A 19,977-nucleotide genomic window follows, 5' to 3' on the forward strand; every position below is an offset into this window, starting at 1 on the left:
GTTGAGTGCTGCGGTCGCATGCTGAAGACCTTCTTTGATTGATCCCCACGTCGCCATGGCGTCATCTTCAGGAGACGCTTCCTCCGCTGCGTTGCAGCTCATACTAGATCTGGTCATCGGCACGGCAGAGATGACGTCTGCTAGAACAAATTCAACTGTAATACCTTCTGTCTGAATTCTAAAGTCTATGTCACGTATTTGAAGAAAGGTAATTAGGTGATGGTGAGGGGTCTCTAAAAGATTGGCCATCTAAATTATCTTCAGCGTCATACTCAGCGTCATCTACAGCGTCATATTTGAAATCCGACCAACGTGTCTGTTAAAAGGCGTATGAAACATATAATGGCGAAAAGCTGTCTCGAGATTCACTTTAGGCATAGAGGCGACAGACTTCAGTCACGGCCTTCAAAAAAATAGAAAGGGCCAATTGGTCGATAGACATGGATTCGAAACAGCGCATCGCGAAGCTCGCCAACGGTATCTCGTTGGAATATATCGATATTTGGGTTCCAGAATGCCCCAAGGGCATCATCGTACTACTTCATGGCTTCCCTCAGACAGCGTACCAGTTTCGACATGTCATAGGCCCTTTGTCTAGCGCAGGGTAGGTGTAGACTCGTTCACAATCTTGGTCAGACAGCCAACTAATGCATGATATTCAGATATCGTGTCATTGTGCCAAACTACCGAGGTGCAGGCCGTTCCTCGAAGCCAGCCACGGGGTTCACAAAGTCAAAAATGGCCGACGACATAATCCAGCTCCTGGACGCCCTCGGCATCAAGTCAAAAGTCCACCTCGTAGGCCACGACATCGGCGGGATGATCGCCTGGGCCATCGCCGCTCGCCATCCGGATCGTCTTCAGACTGTCAACTGGGGCGAGTGCCCTCTTCCAGGTACCTCGATTCACCAAGAGGACCGCACCGATCGTGCAATCGATCAGTTCCACTTCATCTTCCACTGTGTGCGCGACCTGCCAGAGGCATTGATCGCGGGGCATGAGGAGATCTATCTCAGCCACTTCTTCAACAAGCTCACGTTTAACATGGAAGCCATCGGGCCCGAAGACCTCGATCATTATGTGAGGTCGTACTCCCAGCCCGGAGCGATGAGGTGTGCCCTCGAGGTCTACAGAGCGTTCTTGGAAGATGCGGAGGAAAATAAAGAGTGGATAAGGAGCCATGGAAAATGCAAGGTACCAGCTATTGGAATGAGTGGTGAGAAGAGTGCGCACTGTGAGCAGGCGAGGCGGATGTTGGCAGAGGTGCATGAGGACGGGACGTATGAGGTCGCAACTGTGTCTGATGCAGGACATTACCTGGCCGAGGAGAACCCGCAAGGTTTTGTGGATAAAACACTGGCATTTATTGAGAAGCATCAGAAATGACGAGCTCAAAGGCAAATTACACTCACAGAATGCCCTGGATATGGAACCTAGTTTTACGTGGGAAAGGCTCCAAGCAAGAGGCTTGAACCACACCTTGCACAGAATCCACACAAGAGCTCGCCTTTTCTTTCCCGGGTTGTAACTACAAGCAAAATTTGCATTCGAGCCATTCGAAGAGCAGCTCTCCCGCACATTCTTCGCGCTGAAACCTTCATTTTTGGATCATTAATTCACATGTTAGAAAATATCTAGGTAAGCAAATCCTAGCTATACCTTAGTCCAAGTAGAATTGTGCAGCCATTCTCCCAGGATCTTCTGATATTCTTCAGTCTTCACCTGGGCATCTTGGAATGCTTCCTGACTGCCGTGAAAATCGACAGGATCCAAATCGAACCCATGAATCTGATCTGGGATGAGCAACCACTGCACTTCTCTGCCATCGTCGTCAACGTGCTTGAAAGCGAAGCGCTCATCGTCCAAGATCAGTTTTCCCGGAACACCAGGTTTTTCTTGACCAACCTTGTCATCTGATGATGGCTCCGGTCGGCGGGCGAGCACGCTAGCCATACGCCACGCTTCGTGGGCTAAGCGGTCGAGCTCCGCCGCGACGATGAAGACCTTCTTTGGCATATGCTCGCGCGGCGCAAAGAAGGGAGACAGCAGAGGGTCTTTCAAGTGCTGTCCGTACGGGACATAACTCCACCCAAACAAGTGAGATACCGGCGACAGCACGTCAGTAGCATTGGCGCGTCGGCCTGAGCCAAGCTCGGGTTTGTAGTATCGTTTCTCCGCTTTCTTCGCGGCGTTTGTGGCTAGGTCGACGAGTGGGTAGATCGGGCACACGGCCATTGGCTTGACCTTGTCCCGGATCGTTTGCAGTTGGCACACAGCAAGGGCGAGACTGCCGCCTGATGAAAAGCCTCCAACTGCTATGCGATGATTATCCAATGGGAGACTCTCATCGCCGTACACAGCGAGCATGAGCGCCTCAACGTCGTGAATGGCTGTAGGGAACGGGTAGGCGGGCGCCTTGCGGTAATCAAGCTCAACCACGAGAACGCTGTGCTTGTCGGCAAAGGCTCGATTCCACTCGTCGTCATCTTCTGGACTTCCGAGACAGAATCCTCCTCCGTGGATGTTGAAGTAGCATGGTAGACGCTCGGACGAATCACGATCCCGGTTCGTGGGGCGGAAGATGCTTCCTACAGATCAGCTGCATTCTCATCTGAATTCTTGGCATGGAGTGGAACACAGTAGTAAATATCTTACCGAACAGAAAGAGAAGGACGGCAGGTATAGGTCTTTATGAGTGATGGCGCTACGTTGGAACGCGAAGGAAAGGCCCATCGATACCATCGCTCTGAAGCGGCAATAGTCTGTATAATTCGGACCAAGAGGCCATTGTACAAGGCAGTCGAGAATGGTGCAGAAGGCTGCACTTCCTGTGCTTGAGAAGTCATACCTGCAGGTGCATATTTCTCGATCTGCTCAAGTAATGAGATCTGTTTCGGTCGTCACTTATGCAGGCAATGGTAGGACGTTGAGACGGTCTAGGACTTTCGGCGCTAATCATGTCGTGCGGAGGATCCAAACGGGCCAAAAGTCCCTTACCTGAGCGTGCCTGAGGAGATAAGGGTCACCCTTGTCACCCTAATTTGAGTAGATCCCTGATTCGAACTTCCAAACATTCCTCTGATTCCCGAAGCATAGCAAGATTTGAAGAGGACCACTACAGTTGTAAATACATGCTGATGAGAGAATCGAGGCTATGCCCTCGAAACATGTTGGCTGATGCTATGGGTTTCTCAGCACCGGCTTAATGACGCAGCCCTGAAGCTCAATGCCACACATTTCATATATAAATCGACGGAGTTGGACTCCGAACTCACCAGGGGGTGGCTTGTGATACTTGTATCGACATCAACCACACGATCCTTGGAGATGCAAGTGAGAAGTGAGGCGGTTCATTGAGTGCTTCGAGCTCCCCACAATGTGGTGCAGGGTCAGCAGGATTCAACTTGAGACCATGGACTTTCAACCTGGGCAAAACCTAGCATGGCGTACAGGGGACAGTTGGCAACAGCTTGTGCAAATTCGGACTACTCCGCCCTTTGCTTCTCCCAGACTGTTGAGAAAAATGCTAGCTACTGCAATTTGACCGTCTCGCCGCTCTGCCGTGGAGAGATACACCGAAACGTATCTGATCTTGCAGATTGGCAACCCACTTCATCACATTGGAGTGGGAAATCTGGCGCCATCAGTGTAATCGACTTGGTTCAGTAGATCCTGCAGTGACATGGTATTCAATGGAATTGACTTCGATGGATTTCTTATTTCGGAAGGGTGGATCTCGCGGCTGAAGTTCGACCAAAAAGGGAAAAGGGCGCAGAACTCCCGACGCTGTCGACTGCCGGAACTCGATCATCCTGCCTGCAGACTTGTGCAAATTAGTCTCGAATAGTGATGGACTATGCCTTTCTTTGGCTTGAATGACGCATGTCTAGGTTTCGTAGGGGTTATGGAGAGTGGAGGCAAGGGCTCATTATTTAACTAGAAACTGACTACTGCAGATAGATCAGGCATCTACATCTTGGAAGGTCCCGACGAGAGCCTACGTAGAGATTGTATACATGTATTGCTAGCTTCTCTCTGTCTGTCCTGTTCGACGGACTGGAAATGAAAACCAGGACTAGTTCGTAACTCTTTCCGCCTTTCTCTAGTGATCTCTTGCCCAGCAATGATCCCTGATCCAAGTAAAGAATGAATTCTTTTTCTTCTTTGTTAACTTGAGAGACTCAGAGAGTGGCTGAGGTAGTTACAGATTGTGATACAGTGTCTTGATACCGATAAAAATACGAGCTTCGGAGCAACCTCACAGCTAGTGAGATCCGCCTTAGAAGTCCTGTACAGGTTACCACTTTGACACCGATTTTACTCGTATAGTCCCTTCTGAGGAACTCGTAATCATTGTTACACAACCGATTGAGATCAGACGATCGATGACAATGGTAAGGGGTGCATTAGGATTCACACCCTGGCTCTTTGATAGTCTAGCTCCATCGCCCGCCATAAGCGTACCCATGAGATTTGAGAATAGCCAGCCCACTGAATCCTTTGCTCTTTGTCAGCTCACATTTCTGTTTGGAAAGAGATCTCCCCTTATATCCGGCCCACCACAAAGGCTTTGTTCTTGACTGCTTTCCTCTTTTCCGCCCAGAGATCGTGGCTAAACGAGATACAATGGCGATTCATCTGCTCTCGCCCAAGAACGCACCTGCAGCCGTTCTCGGCATTTTACTGGCTCTGCTGTACTGGCTCTACCGTGCACTGCTCCCAAAGCCGATCGAGGGCATCCCCTACAATACAAATGCAACGACTCGGATACTGGGCGACATGCCCGAGATGATGCGCTATGTCCTGCGCACAAAGCGCGTCTTCGTGAGTGACTCTGCCGCCACGGCCGCTTGGAGCTTCAGGAACATTCGCAACCGAGTTCTCTTACAAGGTACTCGGTAAAACTGATCATTCTCCCCGCTAACATATTTGAAGTGCTGGCTCACTTCACTTACAACCCGTCACAAGAGTCCGATCGTTCAAGTTTTTGTGAAACCATTCTCTGCACCATGGGTTGTCCTTACGGATCCTTTCGAGAGCCAGGACATTCTGCTGAGGCGGACGCGAGAGTTCGACCGCAGCAGCTTTGTTGGAGACCTTATCGATGGCGTCTTTCCGGAACAGCAGCTGCACATGATGTCAACAGACGAGCGCTTCAAGCGAAATCGTGCACTCGTCAACCATCTTATGGCGCCCACCTTTATCAGCAGCGTCAGCGCCCCAGAGGTATATCAAGCGACAATTTCCATGATCTCGTTGTGGGAGATGAAGAGTGACATCGCCGAGGGGAGGCCATTTGCTGCGCACAAAGATCTTATGAGCCTAGGGCTAGATTCTATCTTTGCGAGCTCGTTTGGCCTGGAAGAAACTGAAAGTAATATCTTTTTACGGATTGCGACGCTCCAGCAGTGGCTAGAAACTTCAGATCAGGTCGAGAAGACTAAGGGAACCAGAGACACGCCCGTGCCCTTCCCTGTGGAGGCTCCTGTCCCGTCTGTATTCGAGGCCATCCTTACCCTCGCTGACTCCGTCATGATCTACCAAATGTCACCCGCGCCGCGCCTCACCTCCTGGATGGTCCGCAAGCTGCCGTACATGCGACGCGCGTATGCTATTAAGGAGAATTATATCGCCGCCAAGACAGACGAATGTCTTCAGCTGATCAAGGCGGGCGACGACCGGCCGCGTTCAGCACTCCACAGCGTGCTCCTCCGAGAGCGCGACATAGCAGCCAAAGACGGCCGCCAGCCAGACTACAGAAGCCGGGCCATCGCTGATGAGTTCTTCGGCTTTATGACCGCAGGTTACGATACAAGCGCCACGACGGTATCGTGGGGCGTCAAGCTCCTTGCGGACAACCCGGCACCGCAGGCTCGTCTGCGCGAGGAGCTGAGGAAAGCACTGCCTGACGCTTTGCGGGAAAAGCGCACTCCAACGTATGCAGAGCTCGACGCAGCGTTTCGCAGGGTCCCATATCTGGACGCGGTCGTCGAAGAGGTCCAGCGCCACGCAAACACGATTACCTTCTCGGTGCGGCAGGCGAAGGTAGACACCACGGTGCTGGGACGGCGGATACCCAAGGGCACGGAGGTTTTCATGCCTGCAAACGGGGCGGGCTATCGTGAGCCGACCATGCGTATCAGCGATACGGAACGCAGCCCCGGCGCGAGGAGGACAGAGGGCAAGGCGCTGAGTGGGGCTTGGGACGATGCCGATATTGCCGACTTCAAACCGGAGCGATGGCTCAAGATTGACCAGTCAACCGGGGCTGAGGTGCATGATCCAATGGCCGGGCCGCAGCTGGCGTTCGGTCTGGGGCCGAGAGGTTGCTTTGGAAAGAAGCTGGCCATTCAAGCCCTCAAGATCGAGTTTGCGATGCTCGTGTGGCATTTTGAGTTTCTGCAATGCCCGAAAGAGCTGAGTGGGTATGAGGGGGTTCAGAGATTCGCGCTCGAACCGAGAGACTGTTATGTCAGATTAGCGAAAGCTGTCTTTTAGCTTCTAGAAGGCAATATGCGTTACGCAGCTCGCGTTGACATACTAGGATGGGTGGACATAATCGCTTGCCGCCGCTTGACAAAGGTCGACGCTGTGGGTGAGGTCATGCTGTGACGGAGGCAGTCGAATGATCATCACTAGCACACGCAAACTCCCACCAAAGGCAGGTGGCGTGAGTTGCATCTGGTATGCTATTCCACATCTGTGTAGTAGTGCATATTGCCGGCTTCATATGCGGGTAGAGAGCACGCCCTTGCGGCATGCTGATGCGCCGTCGAGATAGGATGTTCGTTGCAACGTGGCCAATTACGAAAAAGAGATACGTGATTGATCTATTGGCGTCCTACAATCCATCTCGTAGGAGCACACCTCGTTCTCAGTTTCATTGATTTGGAGATAAGATGGGAATACGACGTAGACTAGTGGCTGCAGGCTGTACATCACGCTTGGTTTATCAGTGGCTGTTCAAATATCCGGGAATGCCTCCTCCCAAGCGGCAATCGACAAGAAATCTGTTACCCATCATTTAGCATTCTTTTTCCGTGCTCATCTCGCAATAGACTGTCGACTCGGTCACTGAATATGGTAGCTAGCCTTTCCCAGTCATTTTGTTCTAAGCTGACACATTTGAGACCAACTCCTCGTTCCAGCATGTCGGCATCATTGGCGCAGGCATCGGCGGCCTTGCATGCGCCATCGCAATACGCATTCACAGCCAAGGAGCCCTCAAAGTCACCATGCTTGAGGCAGCTTCCGAGCTGGGTGAAATCGGCGCAGGTATCCAGATGACCCCGAATGTAGCACGGCTACTCCAGCGATGGGGCGTGGCGGATGTGATCGGCAAGAATCTAGTGTCTTTTGAGCGGTTCCAACTCCGGACAAAAAATGGGAAATTGGTCGGGTGTTCAAGCGCTCCGGGACACGCAGAGCGATTTGCTGGAGCCCCATGGTGGCTGGTCCATCGGATGCACCTCCATGACGGGTTACAACACGTTGCAAGACAGAGGGGAGTCGAGCTAATCACCGGTGCGAGAGTGTGTGAGATTCATTATCAAGTCGCTGGAGAAGAGAAGGTAAAGGTGATGGATGACACAGGACGGTATTGGGATTTCGATCTTGTCATCGGCGCGGATGGCCTGAATTCTGTAACGAGACGGACGATACTCCCCCACGCGCAGCCGAGTCCGCCAACCAACGTAGCTGCATACAGGGTTCTGGTACCTATGGAGCAGCTCATTTGTGATCCTCTTACGAGAGAGCTGGTGGAGAAGCCGAATGTTAATGTCTGGATGGGCGCTAAGGAAGGCAAGGAGCACGGATATGTGATCGCATACCCTATCAGTGGTGGAAGTGTCTACAACATTGTGCTCACCCATCATAGACCGTACCCAGTCACGAGCGTCGAGGACGCTACCGCGGATGAAATACGGTACACATACGGGGAGTATGATCCTCGGCTCCAACGGATTCTGGAGACGATACCGAAAACCGTGCGTCGCTGGCCATTGTTGGTTACGCGCTGTCCCACGTGGTCTTCACCACAAAAGAATGTGGTTCTAATGGGCGATGCTGCTCACTCGATGGTGAACCATCTTGCGCAAGGCGCGGCAACGTCAATGGAAGATGGAGCCTTCCTCGGTGTTATACTGAGAGAGGTAGCCAAGGGGTCTCTGACACTGAAGGGTGCCATCTCCAAGTACGAGGAGGAAAGGATGCCGCTGGCGGACCTCAAGCAACAGAAGTCCTTCGTTATGGGCCTGGTGTATCACCTCGAAGATGATAGCCCAGAGCAGCGAGCAAGGGATAAGCAAATGGAGCCGGAGCTGAAAGGGGAACAGCTCATCCGCACTCCCAATATGAACGCTGACCCACAAATTTGGCGGACAATCTACGGTACACACCACATTCATTTCCTCGCAAGCTTAGGGAACTAATCTTGAGTGCAGCTTATGACCCGGAGAACCATGCGGAGATTGCTCTTAGACAAGCGTTGTCGAACAGCAGCCTGCAGAATCCTGTTACTTACGTGACCAGAGACGTTGTAAGATTGCTCCCTGCGAACTCGATGTTTCTCGTTGACCTGATATAATCGATGGCAGGCCGAGACATACATGACCTACTGGCTACCAAGAGATAGTTCAAAGATCAAATCTTTGCTGTAATGCTTACTTAGACTAACGCGACCCGAAATCCTTATTGTCTAAATGGGAGCTTCTGTGGGGTCCGATCCTGCGCCAAGTCATTATTTTCTGCTATCTTTGCTGTTATTGGATCTCGTGATATGTCTACATTGGGCTGGATCGACAGCAGTCGATGTTGCACAAGGCCCTGCCGCAGCGGGGTACAATTTGATACAGTCAGAATCCTCATAGCCAATTCCGTCCCATCTCAAAATTTTGGAAATTGAACATTCAGTCACTTGTTTTCTGCTTCGGGATCACAAAATCAATGGCTTCGCGAATAAAGCTACTGTACTTAGCCGTGGCCTGGTCATTGTATCATATTGGCGCCCTTGCACGTGGAACTATTACTAGACTCGTGCCACAGCAGACCAATCACCACGGCCACCGTCTTCGTCGTCAGGACACATCAACATTGTCAACATGTGGAGGTTATACAGGCTATTACGAGTGTCCATTCAGCCTTGGTGGAGGATGCTGCCCTCAAGGACTAATTTGTACCACCGGCCAAGCGTGCGATCCTCCCTCGACCACCTCGACGACCACGAAAGTGTATTGCGATCAAGGGTGGTTCGCCTGTCCTTCCAGCTACGGAGGTAAGGTTATTGCCCTGTAAGACACTAGCAACTAAACTCATTATCGACCTAGGGGGCTGCTGCCTCGGCGGTGGAATCTGTGGCCCGGGAGTATGTAGCTTGTACTCGTCATTCACGGCCACAGTCACTTCGGCAAGCTCTGGCGAGCAGACTGGATTAGTACTCAGCACTATAACTTCGACATCTGTCTCTAGCCAGATCGACCCGACACTCACCTCAGTCTTCTCCGTAGTAGTCCCAGGGACGGAGACTGCGTCCCGAGTAACGACTACCGTTTTTGCCACCGGTGGTGCGACTGGCGGCCTGACGGCAGGTCAGATAGGGGGCATCAGCGCCGGGGCGGTTGTGGGTTTCCTCCTTCTGGTGGCGCTGGGATGGCTTATTGTGCGGCATCTGATCCGGATCTCACGATTCATGGACAATTTCAACAAGCACCGTGAATTGCCTGAGAAGCCGATTATCAAAGAAGATATTCACGGGCAAGCCATAGAACTAACAGCAATTGACAGCAGCAACGGTGGTGCTGGCCAAACGCTTACTGAGTTGTCACCACAAGAGAGGCCGCAACTTCTAGAGGAGTGGGGAAGACATGGAAGCCGTGGAAATGAGCTCACAGGGAGCTACGAAGCACACGGCTTGTCTGAGTTGGACAGTGCATCTGTAGTGAGGACTTGAGATCATTATGAGCGGTTCTGCCTCCCAGGCGACCTGGTTCTCGATACCAAAACAGTGGGCACGTTTATCGGATTGGATTCAATAACTCAATTTTCTGCTTAAGAGGCAGTCGTCGATTAAGAAAGAGTCAAGCGCAGAACGGAGCGCGTATAGAGTCATTGCTAACTATTAAAGAATCAACTATGATTACCTTGCGCAGTCAGGTATCCTTCCACAAACTAGTACAACCGCCGAAAAGAATGATCATGATTGCATGACCTTGGCCATAAAGAGATAAATTCCGCTTCCATGGCCCCAGCACTCATTGACAACAATTCCGTTTCCGAAACCAGGGCCGATCGAGGCTACAGCATGCGCCTGCACAGTTCGCAACTGTCATATAGGGAGTTCTTGCACATTCACAGTCTCCATTCGGATCTTTGTAATTGCCGCAGTAATGGGTGCACCAAGTCTCGCAGACCAACCATCTTGACTTGTTGCGTTTGAGTAGACGTAGGAAATCATGCCCAGATAGGTCACCAAACATGACTTGAGTGGGGTGAAATTTGAAACACAGATTACCAAATTCGTCCTTGCCAGGTTTCACCAAACGATCCATAACTTGGGCAAAGTCATTGTTGACCTCAATTTCCGAATTGTTGTCTACAATTTGCTGTAGGTAGTCGAAAGCTGTGTACCCCTTTTTGTTCCTGACGTGAAGTGCTGCGCCATTTTCTTGCAATATTGCGATAGTCGACTGGATGAAGAACCACGCTTTGATTTCAGATAGACTTCCTTCGATCGCCCTCCAACGTGGCTTGTTGGCGATGTGCTTCAGGAAAGAAGTCATGGCAGTATCGCCGTTCTCGTCAGTCTCGGCTGGGCTAAATCCGGACCTGATCAGGGCGTGCAGCACAGATGATGCCATTTCGAGCCGTTTCTCGACCACGAAAGGCCACTCTTCGTTCAAGGAGTCCCAGAACTGGTTAAGATACGCTTTTGGCCTTTTGGGTTGCTGGTGGATCTTGAAAGCCTGCAAAATGGCCAGCAATCTGTCTCCTCCAACAGCTGGGGGTGCTCCCCCAAATTCGGCGGGATGCGAACGGATAGTCCTGCGGATTACGTGCTCAAAAGGTGTTACCCTTCCCTCATCGTGACCTGCTAGAATATCGGCTCCTTTCTCCAGCAATTTGGATCGCATGATTCCAATGATAGCCGGAGAGTTTGGAAAAAAGCTCCAACCGATCACCCTCATTAAAGAATTGATCCCCTTTGCGTCAAATGCGTTCACATCTTCTGCAGTGCTGTTTGCAAGCAGAGCATCTAAGAAATCGATTATGTCTTGTTGACTTGAGTTCATGCACGTGAAACTCTGCGTTGAGCACGCAGCTGTGAGCGCGGTGGACTGCAAGTTTGAAGACCTTCGCTCTGCATCTGCCCCATGGTGCAGAAGTAATCTGGCAAGTCTGAACTGACCTTTTCGAATAGCCCAAATAAGAGGAGTTGCTGTTTCATCACCATAATTTAGCCACACCATCTCAACATTACTTCGTGGAGGGCGAGGACCCGGGTTGTTTGGGTCTGCACCATATCGCAGGAGAAGCTTCACAACGTCTTCTTGCGCTGTATCATTTCTACCGTTGCACGCAATCATGAGTGGTGTCAGATCTTCGTGGTTGCGCTCCTCAATTGGAAATCCGTGTTTGAGCAGGAATTCGATGAAGTCATAGTTAAGTCCGTGTTCATGATGGACGTATAGTGAAACGTGTACAGGGTTCTCGGTCGTCCAGTACTCTTCATCAGTTCCATGAAACACCTTCGTCATCCGACGTGCGCCCTGGCTGACCAGCACTTTGGCTGTATCATAGCTCCCCTTGCAGACCGCGACGTGGAGGGGCGTAAAGACAACCAGATGGTCTGCGTGGTGCCTAGTGTCGACAAAGGCTGTCACGCTGGATGGCATAAGATCCTTAGAGCAGGAGCAGACCTCTACAGAGGTCTCATCCATATCTGCCCCATTCGCAAGCAAGGCCGCCGTGATCGCAGCGTTGTCGAATCGAGCTGCGGTATGAAGGGGAGCGTGCCAACATTGGAAAAGTCGGATGTATTCAAGTTTCACCTCACGCTTGTCCATTTGCTCGGGAGATAATTCTTCTGGAAATGTGAAGTCACTGTCAGGCGGGCTTGACAAATGATTGAACCTGGCATCCTCATTCTCCGGACATTCGAACTCGTTTGGCGGCTCAGACCTATCGTTACAACTTGCGCGGAGTGCGGCGTAACACACTTGTGTCGGTTGCCTGCCCCAACCTGTAACCCCGTAATAATGGGTCCGGAATTTCGCCAATTGATCCAAGCTCGCTTTTGAAAGGCCTTGCCGAGAGAACCAGGCATATTCCCAAGGCAAGGGCGCAGAAGGTGGAGTCGGTGGGCAGCCAACGTGATATAGTTGCTTATATAGGGCCCAGAGAAGTTTGCGGCTAGTGTCCAGGCCGTATCCCGCAGGCCGAAAGTTGGTAATATTCGTCGGATATTGCACAAGAGGACGGGCTGACGTCCACAATTGGTTTGGGTCTGCGCCCTGTTCGAACGCGATCCTCAAAGTTCCGACTCGACTGTGCATTGCAGCCCAGTGAACAATGTGAAAGGTTTCGTGCTTGAGGACAAGATGATATAGTTCAGGGTTGAGTTTGCGGTGCAACTCTTTGTTCGTCCTTACGAGGGCCGAGGCATCACACTCACGTCCTGCTTCAAGACAGAAGCGGAGAAAGAGGCATCGGACCTCTGTTGGGATTAAAGTGAACCGGCCGCAATCAGCAGCCGGTTGGTATTCAAGAGCCCATGACTGCCCATCGGCTGCGGGCGGGTGGACTTCTCTGACCATGTTTAGAAATTTGTTTGGTCGTCGGCGATGTTAGGGTGAGCTGAAGACGAGCTCGATTTAACAATGAAGGCGTCAGAAGGATCTAATGGTGGGCCTTCGAGCTTTGCAGAGGAACGAGCTGAGATTTTCGAATCCTTTCATAAGATGCGATGGAAATAGTAAGAGAAGACCGCCTAGTGGGTATAATGTAGCTGCACGTAGGCGCACAAAAATTGGGAAATTTGGAATTTCAATCAATATTTGAGCGGTTCGTTCAACTCATGATAGCGCTAAATCGGCTTTGAGGCCAACATAAAGTGATGCTAGTATGCTACTTGACTTGACTATTATTTCTTATTATGAGCTTTGTGCGATGCCCTCGAATGTATAGTGGGAAGCACTAGATCATAGTAAGTGTTTAGGTTGCTCAGTAATTCAAGTGGACATAATTAGTCCAAGCTGCCCACGAAACTATGAGTGCCATCCGGGTTCACATCCGAAATGACTTCTAGTTAGTTACGCCAACGCGAACCCATGATGCGACCAAAAAAAAAGAAATTCCTTCGTTCTCATGAAGTTACACTGCTGGCCAGGCACAGAGCTTCGAAAACGGCACGTAGTCGCTCACTTTGACGGGCATAAAATTGGAAGCGTTCACACGATAAGAACCCATGGCCTGCAAAGTATTTTGGACTGTCCCGCTCTCTACTAGTAGTCATATGTGTAACTGGTCCGATGCACCAGCTGGAATTTTGCTTGTACCACGGCTGCAGTGGGCAACACTAGACGACTAGAATTGTTCGTAGACTTTCTTGCAGAGAGATCTAGTGCGAGGGTCTTCTGAAAGTGGAAACGGTGTCCTGTGGGGTGGCTGATTGGGTCTGCTAACCCTTCCTACATGTGCAGATGATGGTTTTGCCATCTTGACGCCTCTAGCGATTGAGGTCTGGCCTGCGATTAAAATACGGTATGTGACCTCAATCAAGTCCTGATGATTGTGACAAAACTTACTGCCGAACGTTGTATCAGAGCGGATGCCACTTGGGGACAGTATGTAGGTCCTCGTTTATGAGGCCTTTACGCCTTTCGAAGCGAATGCTGCATGTTCCGCGTAGCCAATTTTTACACATAAGCACAAAGTGAGGTCGTCATGAAGGAAGGGGGCGTCCGTGCAGCACTGGCTGTCTTAGACCAACCAAAGAGTGACAACAAAACAGGCAACTGCAGGAGATCATGCGCATTGGATTTTGGATTCATGGCCGTATGCTACGCGCTTCAGCTATCCAAATAAATCATCGATACCCTGTGTGCCCTGGACAATGAGGTCCTCTGCCTAGTGTGTTGGGCATCAGGCTTCTACGGCTCAGTTGCCGCTGGTCCATTCCTTGACCTGTTCCGTTGGCTCAATGGCCTAGGTCACAACACCGATAAGTCGGAAGAAAGCCTTGAACTTGGTGTTGTAGAAGTTTCAATGACCAAAAGGAAAATAGAGGCAGTAACGGATCACATCATACAATATATAGTCTGATCACTTACCATGCAGGACGGGAAGAGACGCAACTTCCGCCTGTTCAGCATTGAACGCGCTCCGAGTATGTCATGCGAATTCGGCACCCGACCCCATTGATCGCATGTCGAGACGAGAACGACAATCGGCGGATCTGGTGTCCTCTTTCCCGGGCGATTTGTGTATCAATCTTCACCTAAACCTGTATGCATTAACAGGAAGTATTCGTCAGGAGTGCGTCTGTGCGCCCCTTCAAGGATATGAATGAGCTCGCCTGATCTCGCTAAAACGGGTGTGAATGAGCATTCGCAGTCGTGGTGGACCCGGAAAAGAGTTGTGATTAGGTCATCGGGAAACTCCACTTGGAGCCAATGGTTATCGGCTTGAACAGATGTGAAGACTCTGTAAGAAGTTGCACGCTGGTCAGCCGGAAGAGTCAGCGCTCTTGAGAAGCCATATTCTTTTCTTGAAGAGAAGAACTAATTCTCCGACGACTCGTCTGTTTCTCAACTCTTCATTTGATTTGGACCTTCTTTTGATAGCGAGACTTTATTCCACGTAGTCTCATGGGTGATATTTTTCCTCGTGCGCACTCAATTCAAGCAATACCGAGCTCCTTTATAATGAGAATTTTTGTAACATTTCTTTTAAGTCCATCATCCTCGTTGTGAGCAGATAATAAAGGATTGTTATCGGACGACGGGGACGAGGTGTCAGCTGTATAAAATACATGGTGGAGCGTCCCCTATAACGGACTCCACTCATTTGGCGGTGACTCCTGATCTCCCTTCTTTCGCTTGCAATACTTATACTAACCAACTCGCATGCTCGAATTGTCTTTCAGAGCCTTCAAAGTGAAACCAGCATGAAGTCAGCGCGTTTTAGTCCTCTACGAGGCTCGACTGTAAAGTCCATAAAAAAGTATCGTTTGAGGAGTGCCTCCTCATAACAACAATATTGAACTGAAGCTCTTTATAATTACATCAGCGTTTCTCACCATGGCCTTCGAAGACCGTTGCCTACGCGTAGCAATGCTCAACGCCGATACATCGGTCCCAAACGTATATGCCAACCTTGGCACTTTTGGCGACATTCTACACCAGAAATTGCTTGCTGCAGCGCATCGGACGTATGGCCATTTGTCTATCGTACACTCGGTCTATAATGTTGTCAAAGGCGAATATCCTGTTTCGTTAGATCAATTGGACGCCGTCTTTATCACCGCATCGGCGGCTTCTTCGTACGGCGATGAAGCTTGGATCAAGGGACTGGAAGACTACATCGTGATGGTGTACAAGACAAATCCCGAAATCAAATTGTTCGGCAGCTGCTTTGGCCATCATATTATATGCCAGGCCTTGTTGAAGGACCATGGTGTGCGCGTTGCGAGACACCCGAACGGCTGGGAAATTGGGGTCAGCCAAGTCGAATTTACAGATGAGTTCAGGGAGGCATTTCCCGACCTCCAGTCGGCAGCTGTCAAAAACAGCTGTCTGCGACTGCCCAACCGGCTGCCAAGCCCTGAGAGTGACCATACAGATGAGAAGAACAAGCCATCATGTCACGTCCGGAGCGCAGATCGCATGGTTCCTCGAAAAGCCTACCTGCAGTTCGTGCATGCCGATGAAGTTGTCCTGCCATCGCCAGAATTCTTGCTACCAGAGCCATGGATGTTGTTGGGCTCCACAGAGCATTGCAAAGTCTCTGGGATCTATCAACCCGGGCGGGTGCTTACACTTCAGGGCCATTTTGAATTTGACACGTTCGAGAATCGGGAAACTATGAGAATTTTTGGTGCCGATGAGGGTTCCAACCTGGCAGAAGACAATAGCCCTGGCGCCGGGCAGACCTCAGGACCAGAGTCCGAGGACGGTGACACCGTGGCGGACATCGTTCTCCGGTTTCTGGCAGAACAATGGGCTGACACTTGGGTGAGAAGTGACAAATTTTCAGAGCATGGTGATCTACCAACACCATGACTGTCAGCGAAGACACTCAGTCTGCGCTGGTCACGAATCAATTCAAGACATGCCTTCAATGCACTCCGAAATATTCAAAATCGCGCCCTTCGCGGGCTACAGTGAAATGTTTAGTACAATAAGCAGGATGCAGATGATACAATCTCATTCTTGACACCGTCACATGATTTTCATATTCTGGATTGGCAAAATAGCTAGTATCGAATTAATCCAAAGTAGATAATATGAAAGTCCAAGAGGCCCACAAAGCTCAGGCTTGAACGGCCTCACAACAGGGTGCTTGCGCCATCACCTCCACCCCTACGAGTTTTGGACTAGACGAACGCACGCGTCGCGTTTTCAACAGTGGCGATGTACGTTGCTTATCAAAGACCTCTCTGATCTAGCATGTGTTTTGCCCATTGCCAGGGAAGGTCCCAGACTGATACGCGCCGCTGGCATCTCCTAGACACTCAGCTATACCACTGTTAGTAACTGATGCAACCTTGGCTCAAGAAGCGCGCAGGTCTATCTAAAACATCAATGCTTACCGACGGTAACAATCTTCAAGTTATTGGTCTTTGCCCAGTTAATCAACCACGTGGTGAGGTCATTGACCGTCGAAGAATACGTCTCATGCATCAACGGGATGTGGCCATTTCCGCTGGCTCCAGCCGCCTGGAACTTGGCCTGGCTCTGAGCAGCTGTCTGACCATTCCAATCGCCGGTGTCGATGTCGTCGGTGATAATGTTGTAGCCGAGGGACTTCATCACGGAGGTGACGCTGCCCCCGGTCTCGAGGTAAGGAGGGCGCATATACGCGGGTTTCTTGCCGAAGATGTTGACAAAGGCCTGCTCCAGCTTGGTCATCTCCGTAGTAAGCTGGGAGGAGGACATCGAGCCAACATGGCCATGTGTCCACGTGTGCGAGGCCACTTGGTGCCCACCGTCGTAAGCAGCCTTGACTGCCGCCGCCTGATTGTAGATGCACCCTGCGCAGAGCAGTCAGAATGGATGATTTCCCATCGTGAACCCTTTTTGAAGGTCAAATTGCGCCTACCGTAAAGTGTTCCAGTGAAGAAGAAAGTCCCCTTGACTCCGGCCTGGTTCAGTTTAGTCACCAGGCTCTGCGTATACTGATAAGGTCCATCGTCATATGCCAGAGCAAGAGTGTTTGGAGTGCTACATTTTGTGTAGACTGTTCCAGGTGTTGGGGCTCGACTAAAGATGGTCACGGGGTCGGGTACAGGGTGCGCGACGACCAGTGCGAGAAAAGAGCTGAGGATAAGGCTGTAATGCATTGTGTTTTTGTTCCTAGGACCCTGGGAGGTTGAATTCGAATGACTAGATCAGTCTAAGTTTATCAAGGTACCGATTGAGAGGGACCTGGGATCTGCCTTCTAATATCATATTTCGCCTCACGTAACTGGTAATGTGTTCCGGAAATGACATTCGAAAATGGCTTCATCGATATTTGGATGGCTTCAAATTGATTCTCTCCATGAATTGTTAATTTGAAACTACCTTATAGCAGCCGGCTTGGCGCTTGGCATGAGGGGCCTTTCAGTGTTAACAACCACAGCAGGTGACATTCACCTGCTAGACTGCGAATTTAGCCGCTATTAGCTTCCTTGTACCAAGGACATCATCGGAGACAAGGAAGAGTGTGTGCACATTTTCCTTTTCCCCGCTTGATCACGGGTGCACTACTGACAGACGCGAGTGGCAGCTGAGTGTTCAACCTGGGCCGCAGCCTAACAGGCTCTATCACAACCATTGTCACGTCCGTGTCTCTACGTCTCTCAAAGCGTTCTGGATGTCAAAATGATCGGTGAAACAAGTCCTGCGAGTCTGACTCACGAACTTAGACTCGATTGTCCGCTTCGCGGCCACTGTACATATGTGAGGAATAAATAAAATAAAAGGAGGCGCCATACAAGAAAAAGCCAAGATCTTACAGAACAAACAGAAATTCTCCTTCTGGGAAATCGTTCCGTTAGGAATAACATCTTTAGGGCATGCTCTTTTGGGATATATTCTGCTGGAATAGCTTTTTGTATGATACTCCACTGTTGGACGAAGCTCTATGCAGGGAAGGAAACAAGCCGAAAAGGAGGTCTACAATGACGAATTCGCTCTTCTCTTTTCTTCATTTCTTTTTCTTTTCCTTTTTTTATATGGCGGCATTGCTCCAAAGTGTATGTGAAGTATGTAAGTCTCTTCACGATTAGACTAGACCAAGTTGTCTCCATCCTTGCCGCACATCCGTGCAGAGCTTACTAAGAGAGCTTCATTTAGGCGGCCATCTTCGTGTCCTATGCCGAATCCAGTCTCTGTTGTCAATTGTGGGGAAACCAAGCTCATGTTTCCCTCATCGATACCTTCCCATGCAGTATATCCAGGGTAAGGCAACAAAGTCGTCTGGGGAACGCCATGGTGCCATGCTTTCGGGATGTCGCCCAGATCGGCGTATTTGACCCTATCATATATGCTTCCTGTCGAATCTGCTACGGTGTCATAGTAATTTCGTAAGAAGACTTCTCCAACCGATGATCGCACGAAACAGATGCGTCTCAATTGGGACATGCGGCGGAAGGTCTGCCTGGCTAGTTCGGCGCGATTCTCGTTCAGCTGGTGCTGGTGTGCCTGGTCGGCGATGTAGGAGAGGCGGCGGCTGGGCTGTGCTACGGGGAGCGCTTCCGGCCATGACGACGCCTGTACAACATATGCGTGGGATCGGCGGCGCTCTTCTGGTACTTGCTCATCGGTGACGTCAATGTACTTGAGTGTCGAACTGTGGAGGTTGTTCAACACAACCGAAACCGGGAAGCCACCACCCAACTCTCCGATAACAGAAAGATGCTCAAGATGTGGCAGGTGGTCAATGAGCCAGCTGAGTCTCAAAGCTTCCGATTTCTTCCACGCCAGTGAGCAAAAGCCCAAGCGAGCGTCCGATGAAGTTCTGACAATTCTCAGTTGCCTCAAAGTCGACGCGCTAGGTGGACGCAACTCGCCTCGTTCGAATGAATCACGAAGTAGATCAGTACCTCCTCTGTATCCATCGAGACTGAAGACCTCGAGCTTAGGAAAAGCCTGAAGCCAATCAAGGTTACTGATTGATAGCCCAAATGAGCCACTGCAGACCTCCCAGTTGTCCACTGAAACGGCGAGTGATGTGATGTTCAGCTCTCTTCCCGCCAATGACCAATGCACAGCTGCCTCCAATCCTTCTAGACACCTACAACCTGGCTCGCCGTCCAGATACATGTGTAAGTCTTTGACATATGGCATCTTTCCAAGAGTTTCAAAGAATCTGACCAGGACTAGATAGTGATATGGTTCCGCAAGCTTGTTAATGTCTGCGGTTAAACGTCTGTGGCGATTCAGACGAGGCACAACGGCTCGAACGTGACACCACAGCCCCGGAACAGCATTGAATTCTCTGATAGATTGAAGGATCTCGTCACCTCGAGAGCTCGGGGCGTCTTGGAAGCAAACTCGGTCGAACAGTCTGGCTGCTGTCACGTTTCCGAGGAACTTATTCAAGACGGACAGATTGTGCAGAGTTATTCGGCCATTCGCAGCAGATTCGGCACAGAAGTCGACGATTCTTCGAAGCAACTCGGAAGGTAAATTCTCGAGAAGGATTGTCTGACTATGTTGAGGGCTCGCATCCATTTTCTTCTTGGGAGGGGTGTTGGCGTTCAGCTCGGCGGGAATC

The 19,977-nt window shown here is 50.5% G+C and overlaps 7 protein-coding genes across 7 annotated transcripts; 3 read left to right on the top strand and 4 right to left on the bottom strand.

Moving 5' to 3' along the window:
* Window positions 1–738: 738 nt before the first annotated feature.
* On the top strand, window positions 739–1,386 carry J7T55_007600 (uncharacterized protein; the record flags this gene model as incomplete). Its single annotated transcript, XM_053134890.1, has 1 exon — window positions 739–1,386. One exon carries the CDS (start codon window positions 739–741, stop codon window positions 1,384–1,386), a length of 648 nt encoding a protein of 215 aa, XP_052987393.1.
* Window positions 1,387–1,653: 267 nt separating this feature from the next.
* Window positions 1,654–2,846, bottom strand: J7T55_007601 (uncharacterized protein; the record flags this gene model as incomplete). Its single annotated transcript, XM_053134891.1, has 2 exons — window positions 1,654–2,584; window positions 2,656–2,846. The coding sequence occupies 2 exons, from the start codon at window positions 2,844–2,846 to the stop codon at window positions 1,654–1,656; spliced, it is 1,122 nt and encodes a 373-aa protein (XP_052987394.1).
* Window positions 2,847–4,626: 1,780 nt separating this feature from the next.
* On the top strand, window positions 4,627–9,949 carry J7T55_007602 (cytochrome P450 monooxygenase; the record flags this gene model as incomplete). Its single annotated transcript, XM_053134892.1, has 7 exons — window positions 4,627–4,824; window positions 4,936–6,425; window positions 6,640–6,670; window positions 7,131–8,391; window positions 8,445–8,539; window positions 9,327–9,364; window positions 9,469–9,949. 7 exons carry the CDS (start codon window positions 4,627–4,629, stop codon window positions 9,947–9,949), a joined length of 3,594 nt encoding a protein of 1,197 aa, XP_052987395.1.
* Window positions 9,950–10,192: 243 nt separating this feature from the next.
* Window positions 10,193–12,812, bottom strand: J7T55_007603 (uncharacterized protein; the record flags this gene model as incomplete). The annotated part of the gene is made up of 2 exons (XM_053134893.1): window positions 10,193–10,293; window positions 10,352–12,812. The coding sequence occupies 2 exons, from the start codon at window positions 12,810–12,812 to the stop codon at window positions 10,193–10,195; spliced, it is 2,562 nt and encodes an 853-aa protein (XP_052987396.1).
* Window positions 12,813–15,296: 2,484 nt separating this feature from the next.
* On the top strand, window positions 15,297–16,277 carry J7T55_007604 (uncharacterized protein; the record flags this gene model as incomplete). Its single annotated transcript, XM_053134894.1, has 1 exon — window positions 15,297–16,277. One exon carries the CDS (start codon window positions 15,297–15,299, stop codon window positions 16,275–16,277), a length of 981 nt encoding a protein of 326 aa, XP_052987397.1.
* A 382-nt stretch (window positions 16,278–16,659) lies between these two features.
* J7T55_007605 (polysaccharide deacetylase family protein) lies at window positions 16,660–17,557 on the bottom strand (the record flags this gene model as incomplete). Its single annotated transcript, XM_053134895.1, has 3 exons — window positions 16,660–16,721; window positions 16,808–17,248; window positions 17,317–17,557. The coding sequence occupies 3 exons, from the start codon at window positions 17,555–17,557 to the stop codon at window positions 16,660–16,662; spliced, it is 744 nt and encodes a 247-aa protein (XP_052987398.1).
* Window positions 17,558–18,488: 931 nt separating this feature from the next.
* Window positions 18,489–19,934, bottom strand: J7T55_007606 (uncharacterized protein; the record flags this gene model as incomplete). Its single annotated transcript, XM_053134896.1, has 2 exons — window positions 18,489–19,414; window positions 19,499–19,934. The coding sequence occupies 2 exons, from the start codon at window positions 19,932–19,934 to the stop codon at window positions 18,489–18,491; spliced, it is 1,362 nt and encodes a 453-aa protein (XP_052987399.1).
* Between the last annotated feature and the right edge of the window lie 43 nt (window positions 19,935–19,977).

The sequence above is a fragment of the Diaporthe amygdali genome (assembly GCF_026229845.1).
Source record: "Diaporthe amygdali strain CAA958 chromosome Unknown NODE_49_length_293705_cov_63_570957, whole genome shotgun sequence".
Taxonomy (NCBI): domain Eukaryota; kingdom Fungi; phylum Ascomycota; class Sordariomycetes; order Diaporthales; family Diaporthaceae; genus Diaporthe; species Diaporthe amygdali.